Genomic DNA, 22,139 nt, shown 5'->3' on the forward strand with positions numbered 1-22,139 from the left:
CAAAAGGGGTACAGTTGTAGACAGGATGGTTAGGGAAAGCCCCACTGAGCAAAGACCTCAAGGAGGAGAGGAGGGAGCCCTGAGGACATCGGGGGAAGAGCATTCCAGGCAGAGGCACAGCCAATGCAGAGTCCCTGAGGTGGGAGCATGCCTGGTGTGTTCTGCGAGCACGGAGAGACCCAGGTGGCTGGAGCCGAGTGAGCAAGGGGGAGTGTGGAAGGAGATATGGGCAGAGACCTTGTCTGTAAAAGGTTTGGTACAGGATTTTGTGCATAGCAGGGCCCAGGACATGGTACCTATCCACATTATCCTCCTCATCATCAGTATTATTTGGGTGGATGGGTGGCAGACGGGTGGATGATGGGTGGATGGGTGATGGGCGATGGATGGATGATGAAGGCACAGCCAGCACCTGACTGCCCCTCTGATGTAAAAACCAGTGCTCTCAAATGTTAAAATTTTTTGAAAAAAAACAAAACAAAACAGCACTCTCTAAAGGTGACACTCACCTCGCACTGTGGCAGGAGCAGGAGGGAGAGCTTTCTACAGGATGAGTGAGGCTCTCCACCCCTCTTCTCCCACAGCCTCAAAGCGGAGGATCCCTGTGTCCCAGCCGGGTATGGCCGACCCCCACCAGCTTTTCGATGACACAAGTTCAGCCCAGAACCGGGGCTATGGGGCCCAGCGGGCACCAGGCAGCCTGGGCTACCCTGCAGCCTCCACCTTACCCCAGGCAGCCTTCCTGGCTGATCCCATGTCCAACATGGCCATGGCCTATGGGAGCAGCCTGGCCGCGCAGGGCAAGGAGCTGGTAGATAAGAATGTGAGTAGCCAGGGGTGCTGGGCATGGGGGGAAGGCAGGGGCCACAGGGCCTCAGGCTTGAGCTCTGCCTCCCCAGATTGACCGCTTCATCCCCGTCACCAAGCTCAAGTATTACTTTGCCGTGGACACCCTGTATGTGGGCAAAAAGCTGGGCCTGCTCTTCTTCCCCTACCTGCACCAGGTCAGTGCCACCCCTGCCGCGGGGGGCGTGGGTCTGTGGGAAGGGTCAGAGGCTGGGGCAAGCGTGAGGGGCAGGGCTGGTGGATTTAAGGAAGGGCCTGTAGGCAGGACCCCCTCTCTGCGGGTCCTGCCTGCTCCCTCCATTATCCCCACAGGACTGGGAGGTGCAGTACCAGCAGGACACACCAGTGGCCCCCCGCTTTGACGTCAATGCTCCGGACCTCTACATTCCAGGTTTCACCTGACCCACTACCTTCCTAGTGCCCTCCTCCCTCTGGGTGGGCATGTCTTGGGCAGGGGTTTGGGTACCTTTGAGTCCCAAGATGGTCCTTCCTCCTCTGACCAGTGTCTGTGTATCTGCCTCCCACAGCAATGGCTTTCATCACCTACGTCTTGGTGGCTGGCCTTGCATTGGGGACCCAGGATAGGTAAGGGAGTCTTGGGGCAGGTGGAGGGGGTGTGGTCTGGGGGGTCAAGGGTCAGTCAGGAAAGTCCGGGTTCCCTCTCAGAACAGCCCCAGCTTGCTCCCACTTGGCTCAAGACAGAGCCCTGGGTATTGTGCCCCACATCACTCTGGCCTTTCCCTCTCCTTCCTCCCCACGTGCACCCACACCACACCTTGTGTGAGTGACCCTCCAAATCCCTCGCCACTGGACCCAGCCTCATCCTTCCTCTCTCCTAACTAGCCACCTCCCCACCCCCACTGCAGCAGCAGCCAGGGGGGTCTTGTCTGAGATGCCGGCCTGGCCATGTCCCACCCTGCTCAGAAGCTGTCCATAGCTTCCCCGGTCAAGCCCCCCAGCCCTCTCTCCTAACTAGCCACCTCCCCACCCCCACTGCAGCAGCAGCCAGGGGGGTCTTGTCTGAGATGCGGGCCTGGCCATGTCCCACCCTGCTCAGAAGCTGTCCATAGCTTCCCCGGTCAAGCCCCCCAGCGCCTTAGCCGGCGCTGCCCATCTGTGGAGCCCCTCTCTGCCCCTCCCCCTCACTCACTCTGCTCCCCCACTCTGATCCTCTTTCCATTCCTCCGGAGGGCCTGGCGCTGCCTCCCCACGACCTTTGCTCAGAGTACTTCCTCCCCTACATCACCTGCTGAGCACCTGCTCGTTACAATGTCTCCAATTCAATGTCACTTCTTCAGAGAAGCCTTTCTGCCCACCAGACTAGGTCAAGCCCCCATCTCTAGTTCCTAGTCCCCTGTTTATTTCCTTTATGTCACTGAAAACAACTGTCATTTGAATGAATAAATTAATTGTTAAGGCCCTGGGAGAATGGCAGAGACCAAGGCCCTTTGTCCCTGACTAGTTCCTTAGTCCAGGCCTCAGCTCAGGTGTCCCCTCTTCTGGGAAGCCCTCTCTGACTCTCCCTTCCTCACTGGGTCAGGCACAGCCCTCTGTGCTTCCACCATCCTCGGCCTGCCCTCCTCTCTGGAGTGGGATTTCCATGAGGATAGGCCCAGATCCATCTTGGTCACTGCCAGGTCTCCAGCCCCACCCAACACAGGGCTGTCCCCAGGCAGATGCTGAGGCAGCATCTGAGCTGGCCACCTAAATGACAGCTTGGGTGCTGGCAGGTTCTCCCCAGACCTCCTGGGGCTGCAGGCGAGCTCAGCATTGGCCTGGCTGACACTGGAGGTGCTGGCCATCCTGCTCAGCCTCTACCTGGTCACTGTCAACACAGACCTCACCACTATTGACCTGGTGGCCTTCTTGGGCTACAAATATGTTGGGTGAGTATCCCCCACCCTGCCTGCCAGTCCCAGCCCATAGGCCTCTTGCTCAGACCTGCCTTCCCCTCTCCTTCCCCCCAGGATGATTGGTGGGATCCTCATGGGCCTGCTCTTTGGAAAGATTGGCTACTACGTGGTGCTGGGCTGGTGCTGTGTGTCCATCTTTGTGTTCATGGTGAGCTGGGGCTCAGCGGGTGTGAGGCTGAGGGCACAGGCCTCCTGGGCAGAGTTGGGGGTCCCTGGAGGCATCTGAGCATGGAATGTCAGGTGGGGAGTTTTAGACCACAGCCACATTTCTGAACTGAAGAGCCCTGGAGTGGCCGCCACAACCTGGGGGTCAGAAGGGATTCCTGGAAGAGGGAGTGTCCAAGCTGGGGCCTGGAAGAAGAAAAGGAGCCAGCCAGGCTGCTAGGGGCTGGGGTACCCAGCATGCTGGCTCTGGGCTGAGCTCTCAGCCTTGCTCTCCTCTCCTTACATGGTTGGCTTTCCCGCCAAAATTTCCCCCAGAAGGAGATTCTCGGAGAGCCCTTCCAACTGGAGTGGGGGTGCTAGTTAAGAGCACTGGGATCCACCAGGCCTGGGTTGTCCCCAGGCTTTGCTAGATCCTGGGCAAATCACTTCCTCTGTTTAAACTTCAGTTTCCCCTTTTGTAAAATGGGATGATGAAACTTGCCCCTTAAGGTAATGGGAGGGTTTGATGTGAGCATGTGTGAGAAGGTGGGCCAAACCTGCATGTCTTGAAAAATTGTCATCTGGTCAACATAAGAGGTTGGCAGCAGGTAGGCCCGAGTCTCACCACCCGCTACAGGCAGGGTATCCACAGTGAGGTTTTCTCCCCACTCACTTACAGACCTTGCCTGGCATTTGAGTTTGAAACCCTCATATTTTGCTCACAGGGCCTGGAGAAGAGCAAGTCCTCACCATGTGTTAGGAGATTTGGGGAAATCAAGGTCCTCAGGAGCAGAAACCTGAGGCTGCAGAGCGGCAGGGACTTGTCCCCAGCTGTCTGGTATTTAGGGGCAGAGGCTGGAAGTACAGCCAGGCCGCCCACCCTGGCTGAGGGCTCAAGGGTAAACCCCTTGATCCCTGTCTCTCTCCTCCCCACCCAGATCCGGACGCTGAGGCTGAAGATCCTGGCAGAGGCTGCAGCTGAAGGGGTCCCAGTGCGCGGGGCCCGGAACCAGCTGCGCATGTACCTGACGATGGCCGTGGCGGCGACGCAGCCTCTGCTCATGTACTGGCTCACCTTCCACCTGGTGCGGTGAGGCTGGCCCGGCCCAGGCCTCCAGCTGCCTCTCCTGGTGGCCTCCGCGCGCGCTGCCGCCAGACTCATCTCACTCCGTCTCACGGCCGGCCGCTGGCCCCGGGTCCAGGCGCCGCCCCGATCCTGAGACACCCCACCCCCACCCCAGAGAGATCTTGAGCTGCACAGGCCGCCGCGCCCCGCCCCGCTGCGGCCGCTGTTAACAGAAACAATAAACCCTGATGGGCACGGCGTGGCAGCCTCTCCTTGGCTGGGCAGGGTGGCGGCTGCCCGGCAGGGGGCGGAGCTGGGGACCAACAGGGACAGACAGGGGCGGGGCAGGAGCCGAACACTCCGCTCACTCCTAACCAGGAGGCAGAGAGGAAGGTTTAATGAGCCCCTCCCAGGACCCCTCAGTGGCGAGTGTCCTTCTTCTTGTCCTTCCCTTCCTTCTTCTTCTTCACCTTGGGCTTCTTGGCCTTGGCCGGGGAGGTGTCATGCTGCTTGGAGACAGCACCATGGGGCTGTGGGGCCAAGGGCAGTGGGTGGGAGAGAAGAGAGATCGTTCTGGGCTGGAAGCAGGGACTGGACCCATCCCGCCCCAGCGCTGGGACTCTGACTCGGACCTGGAGCACAGGGCACATGCTTAGGGGGAGGGGAGCCCCTTACCTTCACCTCTGTGTCTGAGTCGCTGGAGCTGCTGCTACTGGAATCTGAGGAGCTGCTGTGGCCATGCTAGATGGGGGGGATGTCACCATGAGCCGGGAGCCGCCTGCCCCGCCCCCACACCCCATTGGAAGCGGGATTGTGGTATGTCTATACAACAGAATACTATTCAGCAATTGAATAGTCGAGGGCCCGAGAGTCAAAGGCAACCCCCACTCTTCTACCCCTCCACCCCCTCGCGGCTTGCCAGGTAGTGAGGTGACTTACCCTCGGATTCTGAGGTGTCCCTGCCTCTGGGCAACCCTGAACTTTGGGGGGGCTGTGCTTAGGGCCTCCAACCGGGTCTGCCCCCGGGGGCTTCTTGGAAGTGGACTCCAGGGCTGCAGAGAGAAGAGAAGTTGGGTGGGTTGGCGCAGGCAGCAGGCAGGCCCCTGCATCTCAAACCCGCCACTCCCCAGGAGCCCACCTGCCGTCAGGTCAAACTCCATGGTGCTGAGAGATGTGTCCGGAGGGCCAGGACGGCTTGCAGTAGTGCCGAGAAGGGAGGTGGGGAGGCAGGGGGAGGAGCAGCGGGACCTGCCCGCCCAAGGAATTCTGCGGAGCTCCGCCCGACCTTTGTCCTAGGTCCTTAGCCCTGACTCACCGCCCCTCCCTGGCACCACCCAGCTTTTCCTCTGTGGGAAATGAGGAAGGGGCACAGTTGGCTGCCTCCTACCCAGCCTTGGCCTTCGAGGGGGGCTGCGTGGATGGGATTCAAGGGTGCCGCCTGTGTCCCGTGTACCACGGTAATACTAACACTCCGTATGCGCCTGCGTTTCCCGACGCGCTGGACACTGGTCCAAGGGCTTCGTGCTCTAAACTAGCTGCGCGCGATGGCTTGGTGAGAAGCACCGTCTGAAGGTGTGAGGAGCCTAGACTTGGAACCAGCCTGCTGCGTTTGAAGCCCAGCTGGGTTACTTAGCGGCAGGACGGCCTCAGGAAAGTTGCTTCCCCTCCCTGTGCCTCAGTTTCCTCACCTGTAAATGACAGCACCTGATGGAGTTAATGGGTTAATTTCCTAGAATGGTGCCTGACACAGATTAAGTACAATGTGTTAGTTTTTTTCTTTGTTTTTATTTTTTTATTTTTTTATTTTTAAAAGATGACCGGTAAGGGGATCTTAACCCTTGACTTGGTGGGTGAGAAGACAAGTCATCCAAGCATGTAGGAGTGTTCTAGGAGAGGGAATAGAAAGTGCACAGGCCCTGAGAGGATGGAAGGAGAGAGGCAGGAGATGAGACAGACAGGTAAGGGGTTGGGGGCTTTGGTCTTTACTCTGAGAAGAGGAGGTGAGTGATGATTGTATGAGAAGACAAGTCATCCAAGCATGTAGGAGTGTTCTAGGAGAGGGAATAGAAAGTGCACAGGCCCTGAGAGGATGGAAGGAGAGAGGTAGGAGATGAGACAGACAGGTAAGGGGTTGGGGGCTTTGGTCTTTACTCTGAGAAGAGGAGGTGAGTGATGATTGTGGCTTTGCCCCCACTGGATGCAGGATATGAAAGTGTCAGTCTCTCCTGGCAGATCATAAATTCCATGAGGGTGGGGACCTCATCTGCTTTGCTCATCACCCACAATGGTGTGACTCAGAGTTGTCACTCACTATCATTTGGTGAATTAGTGAGATTACTTGATGCCTGGTACTGTGCAGTGGCAGGTTAGAGCCAGCACAGAGTGGCTACGAGGTTGGGTTCTGGAGGTCAACCTGCTCACAGGTAGAATCCTCTCTATCCCTTACTGCTCTGTGGACAAGTAAGTTAACCACTCTGGACCTCTTCTGTAAAATGGAAAACTTACCTCATAAAGTGAATGGTTTTGCACAGAGCCTCCCCGGTACAAGGTAAATAGATGCTCAATAAATGTTACTTTTTATTACTCACAAACATCACCTCATTATTCATGAAACTGGCAACAGGGTCCCCATGTCATATATGAGACAACTGAGTGTGAAAAAGGTGCAGTTTCTTGTCCAAGGACACTCAGTGAGTAGGTTGTGGAGCAGCAGCGTGAGACCTTCCTTGTACACCCTCAAGAGATAGCTCTTTTCTTTTCTACTGTGCTAAAGTTGTGGGGTGGGTGGCCATGGCCTGGTCCTCCAGAATCCCACCCATTCACTCCTGTATTATAATTAGGATACAGCTCTAGCAGCTTTTAAAGAGACCCAAAGGACAGAGGCTTAACAAGATAGTGTCACTTTTCTCTGATACAAAAGCATGAGCTGGTTGGGAGCCCAGAGCAGGTGCATGTGGACCCAGGCTCCTCCATCTTGTTGCTCTGCATCCTCCAGGGTGTTGCTCTTGGACCTACAGGGAGACCCACCCCCCCCTTCGGGTGACTGGGAAGGGCAATGGCAAGTGGAGGACATACTGCTTTCTCTTAAGGACCTAGCTGGAAGCAGCACACACCCCTTCAACTCATCCATTGTCCAGGACAGATGGTCACATTTTTTCTTTTTCCTTTTTGTCTCTTTTTTCGTGACCGGCAACGGATCGCAACCCTCAGTGTTGCCCCCGTACCGGACCGGGACCGGCAACAGGATCGCACCCCTCGGTGTTGCGCCCGCTCCTCGCTCAGCCAGTGAGCGGCCGGTCTGTATGTGGGATCCGAACCCTCGGCGGGAGCGCCACCACACTTCCCAAGCGGCACACTGTAGCAGTGCGCCACCGGGCCGGCCCAGATGGTCACATTTAACTGCAAGAGAGACTGGGAAAATATTGTTCCTAGCTAGGCAGCTGTGCCTGGGTAAAACCTGGGGAAAATGGACATAGGAACCTGTCACTGTAACTACTGCCTACTGGTGGCACTGAGGTCCCTTACTCCCCAGTTCTGCCTAGCCCAGAGTTTACAAATGGAGGCCAGATTATAGGTGGGAAGGTAGACAGAGAAACACTTAGATGAAAAACGTATCAGGGCCGGCCAGGCTCACTTGGGAGAGTGTGGTGCTGACAACACCAAGTCAAGGGTTAAGATCCCCTTACCAGTCATCTTTAAAAAAAAGAAAAGAAAAGAAAAACCTATCAACTATGTTCCAATAAATAAAGAAAAACATAAGTGTGAGGTCCAAAGACAGCAAAGTATGGCCATTTTCTGCTCTTTGGAAAGTACTAGGTTCCTGCCATTCGGTTCTCATCTACCATGGCTAACAGGACCAGGGACAGTAGCTTATGTCTGTCCTCCCCAGGCTATGCCTGGTCCTGGGCATTCCTTGCCTATCAATGGGCACAGGCAGGGTTTAGGATCGCTGTTGTCTTGCCTTGGCATCTGATGGCTCTGCCCTCCCCTGCTTGTTCACTAATTATTTCTGTCTATAATGACTTGATGCAAAGGGTATAAACAGTGCCTTCTCCCTTGTAGGAAAAAAGAACTTGTGTTCCCAACTGGCCTACAGCCATATTGATGTCATTCACCCCTAGATCATCTTACATTTCACCGGCAGACGTCCTTCAAGGGGTCGCTCCAACCCTCAAATTTTTACTTAATCACTGCAAGTTAGGAAAAGATTTCTGGATGCCAACTTTAGTGGACAGGGAAGCCAAGACGGTGTATGAACGAGAGGTGGTGTTGGGAGAGACAGTCCCCCACGGGGGTCTCGTGCTCCTACACATCTGAGGGTTGACGTGGTTGACTGGAAAAGCAACTCCTGCAAGGCTTGGTTTAGTCTCTTCCCTGAAGTTAACATGCACAGAGTGACTTTATAAACATCATAATCCTTATTCTGGAATGTTTTCTTTGAAATTAACCACATTCCAGGAAATGGGTGACCTTAAGCACATAGTATGTAGGGACCCGGTTTCCTTTCTCACCAAACAAAAGCACTGTACTGGCCTTTAACTACAACCAATACTGCTTTGGCCCTTGATGTTCTGGGATACTAATAATCAGAAAACCTTAACGGACCATCCTTTGGGAAGTGCCAAGGGGCTGACAACCCAGCTGGGGAGGCCCAAGCTTGGCCTCCACACAGCTGACTGTTGGGTCTGGGATCTGATTTTATTCTACTTACAGGCTAAATATGCCTGTTACTGTTTCAAAAATGCTGGCAGAAACCTTGACACTCCTGGTCAGAGAAAAAGGTTTCATTACAGTAAGCAGCATAAGCATGTGTTGGTTTCTCCTGTCCCATGGGGGCAAAGCAGAGGACCCAGGTGGATACCTGCATATGCAGTGGATTGTTATTAAAAAAGAACATTAAGCTTAGGGAATCTGCACCATTATACCAAGCCTACTCTTTGTCCCAGTGGGAGACACTACTGCATCCCTCAAGGTGCTCGCTGCAAACACAACCCTGAGAAATGACCTAGGTAAAGAGCTGCCAGGTTCACGCATTCTTAGCATGCCCAGTAAGACCTGTAGGAGTGCGAGACTCCCACAGAGGACTGTCTCTCCCAAACTACCCCTTGGTCCTACAGTCTTGGCTTCTGGTGAATTTTCACGAGTATGCCATTCCACTGACCATTCTTGATTAATCTAACCAACAGAGACTGGGGCAGTTTGTCTTGTTCAGTTTGTCTGATACAGCATCTGCGTAAGGCTACTGTCAACAGGATTCCAAGCAGCAGAATGAAGCCAATCTATAGTATACATTTTTTTTTTTTTTTGCAATTGGCCACTAAGGGGACCTGAACCCGTGACCTTGTGGTTGTAAGCCCGCAGTCTAACCAACTAAGCTAACCAGCCAGCCCAAACTATAGTATTAACCTGTCATGCTGCCCAGGGTCCTGGTGTGAGAGGGCCAGTAGTTCTTATTTCAGACAGCCCAGATGTAGTCTAAAGCTAGTTTATCACCTACTAAGACCCACGCAAAGGAGCTCAGACTGACCTGCTAGTCTTTGGTAGCACTGCTAGTTGCTACAATGCCAAAAAGCAACCCTCATCTCCAGTGGAGAAACATTCTGTGGCCCACCTTCTCATACGACAAACATATAACCTAAAGGGGCACAGTGCACTCCAGGCCAGGAATTGTTGTTAGACTTGGGCCATCACTGCATTGGTTTAGTGAAGTCCCATGGGCAATGCTACTGAGTTGCAGCCTCAATTGCTAGTCCTGGCATAGTCCAGTGCTTCTTGGGCGTCAGAAGCACAAGATTTTGTATCAACCAGATTGGAATATGGCTGTGCTGGTCCACGTGTTTAGAAATGTCTGGGGGGTAGGGGGGGAATCTCCACATTCAGGAGTTGCCATTGACGGCATCTGGTACAGAATAGTTCAGGGCTGGCCATGTCTACAAGTGCGTTTTGTAGCAGGTCAGACTGCCAGCAGCAGATGCTGCTTGACTCAGGTGGGCCAGGTGATCGCTTGGCCAGGTAGCAGTGCTGGATCTAGAGGACAAGGAGAGTACTGAGTGTACCCCCTCACTCCCCTGCACCTCCTGGAGTCTGAAGTGTTCCCTCCCCAGGTGCCGGGGTGTTGCTCTCCCTCTAGGGACACAAATTTGGTGTGTATCTCATCCCAGTAAGTACAGCTTCACCTCTTTTATCACCTATCCACGCCCTGACCTTTCTTTGGAAGGGTCAGATATGAATGGAACAAAGGCATTTTTACAAGTTTACAGAGCCCATTCTATCTCCCACTGCAGGGAGAACTTGGCAAACAGGGCATTCAACCAAGTGGTCATTGTCTTCATGACCCGGGACCAGTCAGTTCAGGAAGGATCCAGCAGCCTGAGCCAGAAGTAACTTCAAATCCCCTTGACCTCTTCCAGTCAGGCTGCACCAATCAGTAAGGAGAAAAGAAGATGCCCAGGAACGATGAGGGTAGAATCCCAAAATCTTAAAAATAGTCTATATAACCCCAAAGCCTTTTGTCCTACTGTTACCCAGGAGATGGCCTAGAGAGAAACCCTTTCTGGGGACAGCCACACTGTGTGTGTGGACCAGGAGAAGGCAGAATGAGAACTGAGTTGATTTTTTATTTTTTAAAAAGATGACCAGAAAGGGGATCTCAACCCTTGACTTGGTGTTGTCAGCACCACGCTCTCCCAAGTGAGCTAACCGGCCATCCCTATATAGGGATCTGAACCCATGGCCTTGGTGTTATCAGCACCACACTCTCCCAAGTGAGCCATGGGCCGGGCCGACCCTCTGAATTCTCATCCAGCCGTCACAACCCGTTACAGGTGAGGACACTGGAGGGTCAAAAGAGTTACGTGGCTTGCCCACTGTTGCACAACTCTTCCCAACACCCAGGCCCTCTTTCCTTGGACCACAGGCTCTCCCAGAGCTCTGGTGTCCTGATGTGTCTAGGACATGGTAAGTAGGTTGCACTTGCTTACCAACTCTGAGCCAACTGTGATGACTGCCTATAGTGCCAAGCTAAGGCCTGCAAGGTTTGGCTGAGAGAACACCAGAGTCCATTAGCAGTACTACCATGGGTGAGGGAGGCAGAGAAGTAACCGATAAGTTATTTGTCCAACTTGCTGCTGGAATAGATTTTTAAGCCCTAAGGGATTTGTGGGAAGGGCCAAGGGAAGGACACCCAAATCTTTTTGTTCCAAGGTGCATTCAAAGCAAAGTCTGGAACTGTAATGCTGCACCAGCCTCCTGAGTCACTGAGGCAGGTGGAGGCCTAGGCTGCCTGCCTGACCTGACTTCGTGGGTTGCTCAGATGCTTTGCACCTCAGGACAGCCCTGTTTGGAAGGGGCAGGGGAGGAAAGGTACTTCTAGAGTGTAGAGACAGGAAGGTAACCTGCACAGGTAAGCAGCAGGACTGGGCTATAGCCTGGAGGCCAAATTCAGCCAGGCAGTAGTACTCTGTCCCTGTTTCAACCCAAGGGTATATGGGAGACTTGACGGAAAGGTCCAGTGAAGGATCAGGAGCTGCCCCTCCCCTCACCCCTTCAAGGTGGGAAGACTGCAGAAACGCAGGAAGAAGTAAAAATCATGAACGCCAAAGTGACTTCAATTAAAACCACACCAATCCCAGGAAGGTCTTGGTCTTCCCTGGACAGCATGCATCCTTATGCCACCCTCCTGTGCCCTCAAAAGCAGTGTCCTAGGCCGGCCCGTGGCTCACTTAGGAGAGTGTGGTGCTGATAGCATCAAGGCCATGGGTTTGGATCCCTATATATAGGGATGGCCGGTTAGCTCACTTGGGAGAGCGTGGTGCTGACAACACCCAGTCAAGGGTTAAGATCCCCTTACTGGTCATCTTTAAAAAAAAAATAAAAAGCAGTGTTCCAAGGTGTGGGTTTCAGTCCATAGCGAGTCATAAAAATCAGCTCAGTGGGTTGTGGCCAGAATTTTTAAAAAGTGAAAAAGAAGAAGAAAATATCAGTTCACCACAGGTGGTAAAACTAAGTGTTGTTTGGTGAAACTTTATGGACACTCAGTAATGTAAAATTTATTTCATACTGTGTTTTGTATTCACAAAGATCTGTAAGACACTATTTTAAGGGATCTGTAGAACGGGACATCTCACATAGCATCCTGTGATAATTTTGGTAGTGTTTAAATTAGCAGTCCCATGAAGAAAGAAAGCTCATACTGAAATTTATTTTAAAAGGGAAAGCCCTTTTTATTAAACTTGTACATTTTACCTTCTTCCTTTCAGAATCCTAATAAAAAAAAAAACCTTTTGTTTCTGCTTGCTTACAAAAAAAAACATTAATCAATCAAACAATGGAAACTATTATAACATCATTTTTCTGATGGGAAAGGAGACAATGGGATTCAACATAAGCAAAGAAAACTATACCAAGAGGAACAAAGTAAATCAACAAGGAAACAACTCTGGGCTGCTACCAGACCATTAGCAATGTCAAACACAGCCCTTCCCCAAGAGAATTCCCAAAGCAAACCCACCCTGGTGAGACCAGAAAGCAGCCTTCTTACCTTCTGGAGTTAACAAAACAGACCAAAGCCCTAATGATAAAATACAAATCAATCATTCTTTTAAAAAAGCACACACACGTTCTCCCCTCCCTTTCCCAGTTCTCCTGGTGACAGGGCATTTACAGGACGTCTGTGTTCTTCACCAGCTGCTCCTTGTCATCTGCAGAGCTCCAGACAGTGCGAAGGGCCCGCTCCTGGTTCCTTCGTGCCACCCGGATCAGGCAGACCACAGAGGCTCCCAGGAAGAGGATCAGGACCACCACGAACAGCCCTGCCAGGACCACCACTGGGGAGGAGAGAGAGGTCCAGGACCAGTGAGGCAAGGAAGGGTGCAGCCAGGCAGGGCAGCACAGAGGCTCACCAAGGACGCAGGGAGTCCAAGTGAGCTTAGGGTGAGGACCAGACACCACCTGCCCAACCCAGAAGGGTTTGGAGACACTCAGCTGGAGAGAATTGACAGCCTGCCAGAGAAGTCACCAAGGAAATTCCCTGAAAAACGGAGGTGCCACACTATGTGCACACCAACAGAATGGCTATTTGTGTTCCTTCTTTTTGAATAAAACCCATCTTCAAATTCTGTGTCCCCTGCTGCTTCTCAGGGGCAACCTGTACAGAAGTCCCACGACAAAAGTTGCACACAGGGGTGTAAAAACTACTTAGCCTTGGTTGTGTAAACATAAAACCCCAAAGGCTGTGTATTCACAAACACACCCTGACCAGCAATAGAAAAAGATGTGACCCTGCAGGTGGCTGGGGTGGCTGAGGTAGCTGCCTGTGGAATGAAGTCAGGCTAGAGGCAAAGGTGTATTTGGGGCAGTGCTGGGTGAGGACCCTCCTGCTCCTAACTGCCCAGGTAAATTGAACAGCGTTGCCCCCACTGCAGTCCCACTGGCCAGTTAAGATACTTTCTTTTCAGGTAGGACTCCATCTAAGCAATGTCACTGCCTGTGGCAGCTACCTGGCAGCCCATTGTCCCCCACCCCGCCCCCCACCACCACTTGGCTCCAGAATTGCAAACTGCCTCTCCAGCTCCACCCCTGGCAAACCAGGTTCCAGTTTCTAGAACACAGCAGACACCCAGGCCAAGTCGTGGCTCTTGAACAGGGAAACAGGTCAAGAAACAGGCCAAACCAGTGTGGCAGGTCTCTATGCTAACATCATCCACAACTCAGCCTCAGAAACAAAAGTGAGAGGACACCCGGCCTCCCAGTCAGACCTGACTGCTTGGGGAAAACAGCGCTGGTCTGGGGCTCACATGGCCCTCGATCCTGTCACCCATGACTGACTTTTCATACTCCATGGCAGTAAAGTACCCCCAAACTTTGGGTCAGCCTCAGGCCTGTGTGCAGAGATCTCCACATGCATAAGAGTAAGAACTTGCGCCCCAGTCATCCGCTGGCTGCTGAGGCAGAGACTGCCTCATGAGTTACTGACTCACTCCCAGCCCCACTGGTACACATTGTACAGTGAGACAAACATCCACCACATGTTTCAAGCTGCCTCACTATTCTCGTGTAGAAACACAGCTTTCTACCAAAAAGATGTTTATAATGAAGGATAATGTATCCAAGACAACATGAGCCTGCAAAAACACAGCTGGAGAGAGCTGAGCTTAGTCAAGAAAGGAAGGTGGCAGGCAGAGAGCAGGCAGGTGGAGGACGACAAGAGGCTGTTTACCTTTAGTGCCAGGGGGCAGGACTGGATACATCTGCTTGCCTGGATAAGAAGAGAACACACAACGCTGAGAGGTCAGCTCACAGTCCTCCCCCACACCACAGAGCTGCCACCAACAGAGGACCCCCCCCTCAGCCTCAAGGCCTTCACAGGAGCTTTTTCTGAGGGACTTCTTCCGGCTCTTCGGAGGATTTTGGGCCTCACCACCATGGTAGGGTCCAAATGGCAGCACTTCCAAAACTCTCATTTTAGGGATGGGGAGATGGAATGGAGTCCTCTGAGGGAAGGCTCATCCACCTACCACTGCCCCTTGGATTTAAGACTCAGGTAGACTCACCAAAGCAGCGCTGCATGCATGCCTCCTTGGAGAGGTAGCTGTTTTTATTGCCCCGGCACCCTCCATAGATGAAATAGTCACAGGAGTTCTTCTCGGCATCAAAGTACCAGCGTGGGAAGGCTGCACGGCAAGGCCCGGTGACTGCCTTGGCAATGCAATATTCTGGAAACAAGACAGCCCAAGGAACACAAGTTAGCAGGGCCCAGGGAAGGGAGAACTGAGCTAGAATGCTGCCAGCTAATGGGAAAATGTCTCCCTGGTGAAGAAACTTGTCAATTACAGACAAGGCCAGTAAAGCCCACTTGACCCTCTGCTCCACATTTTCAGACATCTTCTTTACAGCCAAGACGGTATTAACTTGGAGATTACTCCATGCCAGGCGCTGTTCTGGGCATTTTACATGTACTGACTCAGTCTCTACCAGATCTATCCTGGGATCCTCATTTTATAAACAGGAACTCTGAGGCAGAGGTACAGTACCTTGCTCACAGCCACGAAATGAGAAAGAGGCACAGTGGCAGGGTAAATTCCAGAACTGCACACTGTGCTGCCTCTCCAAGGCAACACCTCTCTGCTGGAACATGCTGCTTTCCTGCTGGCCTGGGGCATCCACATGAGGCCTGTTATCTCCGACCCTGACCCCAGAGTGCTACCACCTGGGAAGGTGGGGAGTCCTGCACTACAATTTACTTTGTGGAAATCCACAAGTGTGTCTCAATTTCCAACTAAGATAAAAACACATTTTGACCCATACATAAAATTTTTTAAGTTATACCTTCATAGTTGAAAATATCGCTGGAGACGTCATCAGAGTCCTTCCTTCTGGGAACTGAAACACAAACATCTGTCACGGAATCTGGGATGGACACAGGACACGTGGCCTACCTGAGGCTGAGTCTAAAAGGGCCCACTGAGGGAATGCAGACACACTGATACCTTTAAGAAAGGGTGTGGAGCCCCTGCTGTGGGCAGCTCTGCCATGCCACCTCCCAGTTCTAATGGGCTTTGAAGCACACGCTGAATGAATGCTGGACTGGAAGGCCCTCCCACCATCTCAGGGGCCACTATGGAAACCAATCCCAGCTAGTTTCTGGTGTAATGAGGAAAATGGTCTTCACACATCTTCCATCAGAAGGTATGAACAAACATTTTCTGACACAGTGAGGAGGCCCGTCACTCTCTTGGGGAAACTTTCTTCTGAATAGGATGGAAACCAGTTATAATACTGGTGCTTCAGGGCTCTGGATGTCCCTGGAGAAGCCAGCTAGGGAAAAAGCAGCAAAGCCAGACAAAGCAACAACTAGCAAAGCAATGTCAAGAGAGTCACAGGATTCCTGGCCTAGCAAAACTGGAAAGGGGCTCTAGCCTAATTCTCTGGCATTCTGCAAGCCAGCCAATTGGCCCCTGGAGAGTCCCGTCCTCCAACAGAGAGGGGGCAGAATCTGAGTCCCTCCCTCTGGCAGGTCTTACTTGCCCAGCTGAGTCTACTGCCCGGGGACTGGTCTTTGGGAAAGCCAATCTGGCCCCTGAAGGTATGTTTGCTACCTGCTAGTGCATCGGGACCACTCACCCCAGGCTCCTGATGCAGAGTCCTTTAAGCATAAAGAGGAATAGGGCAGCTGCTGTTAGCACTACAAAGCAAGCTAACACAAAGCTCGAGATCAAGGAATGCAGTGGAATGGGGGGTAGGGTGGAGGGGGTAGCAGTGGACAGAGGGAGACAGCAATGACAATAGGGAGCAGTAAAGGAGGTAAAACAGGCAGAGAGGGTTGGGGAAGTAGAGCCAGCATAGCAGGCTGAGGCCCAGAGAGCAAGGGGCCTGACCACATGAGTGGCAGCCTCCTCAATCCCCTGTCCTCCAAAAGGAGGCTGGGGCCAGCCAGGAAGCACTATAGAATCCCTTGGCCCTCTTATCAGCTGCACAATGTGAACTCCCCAATGTAAGGATGCTGGCCAGAAGCAAAGCCCCGCTGTTTATCAATTCTGAGTAAAAAGAACCAGAAGGTAGAAGCCCTTTACAATTTCCAAATTACAAGTGTCCTTTCACAATTAGCCACCTGGGTGGCCCTCATTCTATCCTGTGTCTTTTAAAGAACCTACCACTTGGTGCAGAGGTATCTGCTCCGTTCCTGCTGGTGGCCAGATCATCAATGGAATTCTCTGCAAGGGGACAGACAAACAACAAAGTGAGAAAGTACACCTCAAAGACTGCCCAGTGGGGAAAAAAAAAAAGAGCTGCGTCTCTGAGCAGTTGTGAGGATCTCAGCAGGTACTGTATGTCTCTCACAGCAACTCTCATTTCTTCTTTTTTTTTTTTTTTTGGTGGTTGGCCAGCATGGAGCTCTGAACCCTTGACCTTGGTGTTATAAAACCAAGCTCTAGGGCCGAGCCCGTGGCGCACTCGGGAGAGTGCGGCGCTGGGAGCGCAGCAGCGCTCCCGCCGCGGGTTCAGATCCTATATAGGGATGACCGGTGCGCTCACAGTGCTCACTGGCTGAGCGCGGTGTGGCCGGTCTCAAAAAGGACAAAAAAAAAACAAAAACAAAAACAAAAAACCAAGCTCTAACCAACTGAGCTAACCGGACAACCCCCAATTCTACTTTACTTGGGACTTTGTGCGCATACTAGACCACAACAAGCCCAGTATGACTTGCAAATAAGGAACCAAAATTGCCCTCTGAAGATTAAGCTTTAAGATCAACTTGCAGGGAATCAAAGAAAAAACATGCAAAATGACTTTAAAAAGACAGAATAAGGCCTGCCTGGTTAGCTCAGTTGGTTAGAGCATGGTGCTGATAACACCAAAGTCCAGGGTTTAATCCCTGTACCAGCCAGCTGCCAAAAAAAAAAAAAAAAATGACTTCCAGGGCCAAATAGTCTTTTTAAAAAATCGTTCTCATCTAGAAAACTAAAAAGTTAAGGGGGTGCACAGTGTAAATGTACTTAATACCACTGAACTATATACTTAAAAATGGTAAATTTTATGTCATGTACGTTTTTATTCCCCACACACAAAAGTTAAGTGGGTGGGGTGGAGAGGCTATCCAGTCCACGAGGGATGGGACCCTGGGTCCCTTGCTTCCCCACTGGTCCTTGGAGAGGCCAGGGGCTGGCCTACCTTGATGTCATTAAACAGTCACTTCACAAACCAGCTCCCCTTGTTCTGCCTCTCTTTATCAAGCAATCTTCCGGCAACTTGGCTAAGAGGCTTGCGTATGCAGACTGAAGGCGTGGGCACAGGGCCGTGTTTGGTCCCCTGGGTGGTTCTGGTTCTCATCATGAATTAATAAACTGGAATTCTGTTTCAGCTTCCCACAGAGCTTACCTGCCTGGGAGGGAATATGATGGCAAAAGACTCTAGGGACTAGTAGTGGCTCTGGCAGTTTTTAGCTCTCTTTACAGACTCACAGGAGGGTGCCTCAAGAGACACATTGTATCCACAATCAGATTCTAACAAATGAGCTTTCTGGGCCCTCAAGACTGGGGCCAGACTCTGGGCCACCTCTACAGAGACAACTGATCTGCCTTTTCCCAGCAAAACACAGCACCCCATGTCCCCTCGTAGTGACATCTTGTCTTAACGGCTCTGCTGCTTGTGTTCCATACTTCAGCTCTCTTCCTGACAAGATAAGGAGTAACCAGAGCAGACAAGCACATTTGCTATAGTCAACTATTTTTTTTTTTTTTAAAAAGATGACTGGTAAGGGGATCCGAACCTTTGGCCTTGGTGTTTTCAGCACCACACTCTCCCAAGTGATCCACGGGCCGGCCCTTATAGTCAACTCTTGACTGGGATAGCACAGAAAAGGTAGCAAAAAATCTCTCCCCATTCCAACTCCCACACCAAATCATAGCTGTCAATGGAAAAATACAATGATCTTCCCCTCAGTCACCATCTGGTGAGGTAGCCAGTTTTACCCCCAAAAGGTAAGGGACTGGCTTATATGATCTAAAAACAATACCCAGCCACCTTGGCTGTCCAAACACTTGCTGAGTGTCTGCAGAGCACCAAGCACACAGAGATAAATGAAATGCTCCTCAAGGTGCTCACAGTCACTGCTGGGCTTGTGTGCTCAGGCACCGGGTTTTAAACCTGAGGTCACAGCCAAGGCCACTCACTGTTGTCTTGTTTTCCCCTCTTCACACACAACCTTAATAAGTTTATCTCATCTCTGAATGCATAGCTCAAAGCCAAAAGAGATGACAGCCAGTTAGTTAGGTGACATGGATGAGGACACAGGCTGGGCTCAAAGGTTGACAGTGTGCAATGAGCATTTGGGGGCAACAGCACATCCCAGCACAGAATCATCATTTAGAGTCACAGCGTCAGTGCCAAGCCATCAAGAAAAGATGCATGAAGTCACATTCCAATGTTAGAGAAAGTGCCACTGAAAATCTTTAAAAGATTTCGAGGGCCAAACCCTCAGGTCTCTGGAACACTTGGGATGGATCAGGTCCCAAAGGGTCTCACTGTCATCAGCTCCCAAAGATCCCTTCATGGCTTGGCTCAGAGCCAGGATGCACTGTTGGGGGATCTAGGTTTTTATTTAAACTGTGAGGTTGGCAGGGCCAACATCTTGATTTCACAGAGCCCCTTGCAGGTGAGGGCTGGGAGAAGAATGGATTCCAGTATGTATGTTCCAGTTTTAACTGGACCCATAACTTGGTTGGGTGAGTTGGTTAAGTCATTTGTCCCAGAAGTAAAAATAACCCAAATGCCAAGGGAGCAAAGAGGACAGCCTTGTCTAAGCAGATTGGTCGTATAACTTCGTATAATGTATGCTATACGAAGTTATTACGGTTCTCCTGGTGACAGGGCATTTACAGGACGTCTGTGTTCTTCACCAGCTGCTCCTTGTCATCTGCAGAGCTCCAGCCAGGGCGAAGGGCCCGGCATCAATTAATAAATTGTCTCTAAAAAGTAAAATTTCCCAAACTACCACTATCTTACCTGTGACACCAGAACATTTCTCAAGACACTCCTCCTTGCTCTGGTAATTATTGTCATTTCCTTCACAGCCTCCATACACAAACTGCTGGCAGGATCCATCAGTAACATTATACCACCACCTAAGGATGGAGGCCCGGCATCTCCCCACCACCTTTGAAACTCGGCAAAAGTCTGAAACACAAAGCAGAACCCACTTAGCTTGGCAGGGCAATCCTTGCAGCAAAGGACACACACGTACCTGTAGGACGAGGCCCACAATTTTCCAGACCTCCAGCAGGAGAACCAGAGCCTTAAGTTCCAGCCCAGTTCCTCTGTGAGCTGTTTCCAAAGCCCTGGTTGTCATCAGGTCAACTTAGTGATTCCTTCCCTGAATAGGAAAGAAACATGTCACCTAACAACAAAGCTACCAACCAGCCCAACTATATTTCAGTTGTGTGTTGATTTTGTCCCTGCCCTCATGATCAAAGACATGCATGCTCAGTACAGAAACAATACTTTTAAAGGCAAGAAACCAGACTCCAGGACCCTTCTGGATGTTGCTCCAATCCCACCAGGCCAAAGGGAGCTTAGCACTGAAAGGTCAAGGTTGGAGAAGTGAGATCGGGAGGGAAGTTGTGCAGTCAGAACCCTCAGCGCCCCTCACATGTACCTTTCCTAACCTTTCCTGTGCACTCCTCACTGGGCAGGCCACTCCACACTCAAATCACCCCAAGAGCCACCCTCAGAAAGAAGCTGGCTAACTCTATCCCACTCTCCCGCCCAGCTCCAAAGGCAACTCAGGTTACACCCTTGCTCCAGCGCTTGTAATGGCTCCCACCTGAGCACATCAAGATGGGTCTGGGTCTCAAAGGGCCCCCAAATCTGGCCCCATTCTAATAAATGGGAAACAAAACAATGTTACAAAATTCTGGCCAGATACATTTGCTCAAAAAAGGCTAGAGGTCAGCACTCTCTCTTAAGAAGGGAGAGAGAAACAAGTGTTAGAAGCACCACCTCCACCAAAATGAGCCTTTCTCCTGGAGGACTCAGGATATTCCCTCAACATGTGATTCCACATGCCCTGTACCACCCCTACACCCTGGCCTCCATTGATCTCTGCCTGCTCAGCCTATAGGCTTCCAATCTACCTGGTGCCTGGCACAAGGTACTCAAAAAATATGCCTCAAATAAAAGCATTTCAGGGCCAAATACTTGTTTATATGTTGTCATTTACTCCTCTCTAGTTGTTTTCATGCTTGTTAGGTTTATTTCGCCAACTGGGGATGATCGTTGAAAGCACAGAGGGCAGGATTTGGGCTTCTGTTCTGTTTCCAGAGCCTATCAAGTGATGGGCATGAGACTGGATGTTCCACAAAAACACCAATCCATGGACCAAAAAAGACTGCTACTGTGTAAAACAAACACCCCAAGGAACTCCCACACACACCAATAAATCACAGGTAACTAGCACAGAAGAAAAGGCATATTCCCTTTTTTGGGGGGGGAAGGGTCTGCTGGCCAGTATGGGAGTTCAAACCCTTGACTTTTGGTGTTAGAAAAGAGAATTTTCTGAGGCAGGAAATTCTCCATCATTTGAAGGCAACCATCAACTACATCACCTGTTTAAAAAGCACCCTATCCAGACATTTCATATGAATGAAATCATACAATATGTCCAAAAAAAGGAAATCGGTAAAGAGAGGAAGTAGATTACTGGTTGCCTGGTACCAGGGGTGGGGATGGGGAGTGACTGCAAGTGGGCACAGGGATCTTTGGCAGATGATGGAAATGTTCTAAAATTGATTGTGGTGATAGTTGCACAACTCTGTAAAATGTACTAAAAATCTTTGGATGGTATATCTAAAAATGAGCGATTTTATGGTATGTGGATTTTTTTTAAAAAACAGAGTCACCTTTAGTCACTAACACACCAACCAGAACCAGCTGGGTATACACCTAGAGCTGGTATTTTTGACAATAAGCCAAAGGTCACAAAACATATACCATCAACAAGGCGCAAGGAAAACAGAGCAGAGAAGTACTCTGGTGTGTGTATCATTTTGCCCAACCCACACGGCTGTCAAATGCCAGAGGCAGCACTACTATCAGCAAGACAAGATGAAGAGGATCCAGTTATGATCCAAAACTGAAAACAAAATCAAGGCAGGGAACATCCAACTGCTACAGAGGGTGTCAAAAGCCTAGTCAATGCCCTGCCAAGTTGAGAGCCCTGGCGACCGGTCACTCTGGCTGCTTTGTGTCTTTGTTTCCTGAGCAGTTACAGGTACAGCCTTTTTATTAAAAAAAAAAAAAAAAAAATTGAGAGACTGTACATCGTACAATTGGGTAAACTGTATGGTATGTGAATTATATTTTAATTAAAACAGGGCTGGACAGTTAGCTCAGCTGGTTAGAGCATAATACTGATAACACCAAGGTCCAGGATTCAATCCCTGTATGGGCCAGCTGCCATCCCCCCACCCCCATCAAAAAAAGGTACATCAACGGGCCGGCCCGGTGGCGCACTGGAGAGTGCACCGGCGCTCCCATCGAGGGTTCGGATCCCATGTGGAGACCGGTTCCCGCTCACTGGCTGAGCACGGTGCGGGCGCAACACCGAGGGTTGCGATCCTGTTGCTGGTCCCCGGTAGGGGCACGACACTGAGGGTTGCGATCCCATTACTGGTCAG

The 22,139-nt window shown here is 51.2% G+C and overlaps 3 protein-coding genes across 3 annotated transcripts in view; 1 reads left to right on the forward strand and 2 right to left on the reverse strand.

The window, feature by feature from the left end:
* The first annotated feature begins 590 nt into the window (after nucleotides 1-590).
* On the forward strand, nucleotides 591-4,229 carry LOC103607584 (protein YIF1B). Its single transcript, XM_008592074.1, has 7 exons — nucleotides 591-823; nucleotides 900-1,004; nucleotides 1,159-1,237; nucleotides 1,374-1,431; nucleotides 2,577-2,732; nucleotides 2,814-2,907; nucleotides 3,842-4,229. The coding sequence occupies exons 1-7, from the start codon at nucleotides 620-622 to the stop codon at nucleotides 3,995-3,997; spliced, it is 852 nt and encodes a 283-aa protein (XP_008590296.1). The 5' UTR covers nucleotides 591-619; the 3' UTR covers nucleotides 3,998-4,229.
* An 86-nt stretch (nucleotides 4,230-4,315) lies between these two features.
* Nucleotides 4,316-5,619, reverse strand: LOC103607585 (immortalization up-regulated protein-like). The gene is made up of 4 exons (XM_008592075.1): nucleotides 5,108-5,619; nucleotides 4,909-5,021; nucleotides 4,645-4,710; nucleotides 4,316-4,499 (listed from the first exon to the last, which is right to left on the reverse strand). The coding sequence occupies exons 1-4, from the start codon at nucleotides 5,127-5,129 to the stop codon at nucleotides 4,389-4,391; spliced, it is 312 nt and encodes a 103-aa protein (XP_008590297.1). The 5' UTR covers nucleotides 5,130-5,619; the 3' UTR covers nucleotides 4,316-4,388.
* A 6,547-nt stretch (nucleotides 5,620-12,166) lies between these two features.
* The window catches only part of LOC103607586 (kunitz-type protease inhibitor 2-like), a 28,945-nt gene continuing 18,972 nt past the window's right edge, over nucleotides 12,167-22,139 (reverse strand). The window contains exons 2-7 of the mRNA XM_008592076.1: nucleotides 19,471-19,641; nucleotides 16,620-16,679; nucleotides 15,295-15,348; nucleotides 14,520-14,681; nucleotides 14,186-14,224; nucleotides 12,167-12,794 (exon numbers count right to left, since the gene is read on the reverse strand). Coding sequence (XP_008590298.1) covers nucleotides 12,628-12,794; nucleotides 14,186-14,224; nucleotides 14,520-14,681; nucleotides 15,295-15,348; nucleotides 16,620-16,679; nucleotides 19,471-19,641 — 653 coding nt within the window. The 3' untranslated portion in view covers nucleotides 12,167-12,627. The remainder of the gene's footprint in view (nucleotides 12,795-14,185; nucleotides 14,225-14,519; nucleotides 14,682-15,294; nucleotides 15,349-16,619; nucleotides 16,680-19,470; nucleotides 19,642-22,139) is intronic.

This window comes from Galeopterus variegatus, unplaced genomic scaffold (assembly GCF_000696425.1).
Source record: "Galeopterus variegatus unplaced genomic scaffold, G_variegatus-3.0.2 Scaffold7561, whole genome shotgun sequence".
Lineage (NCBI taxonomy): Eukaryota > Metazoa > Chordata > Mammalia > Dermoptera > Cynocephalidae > Galeopterus > Galeopterus variegatus.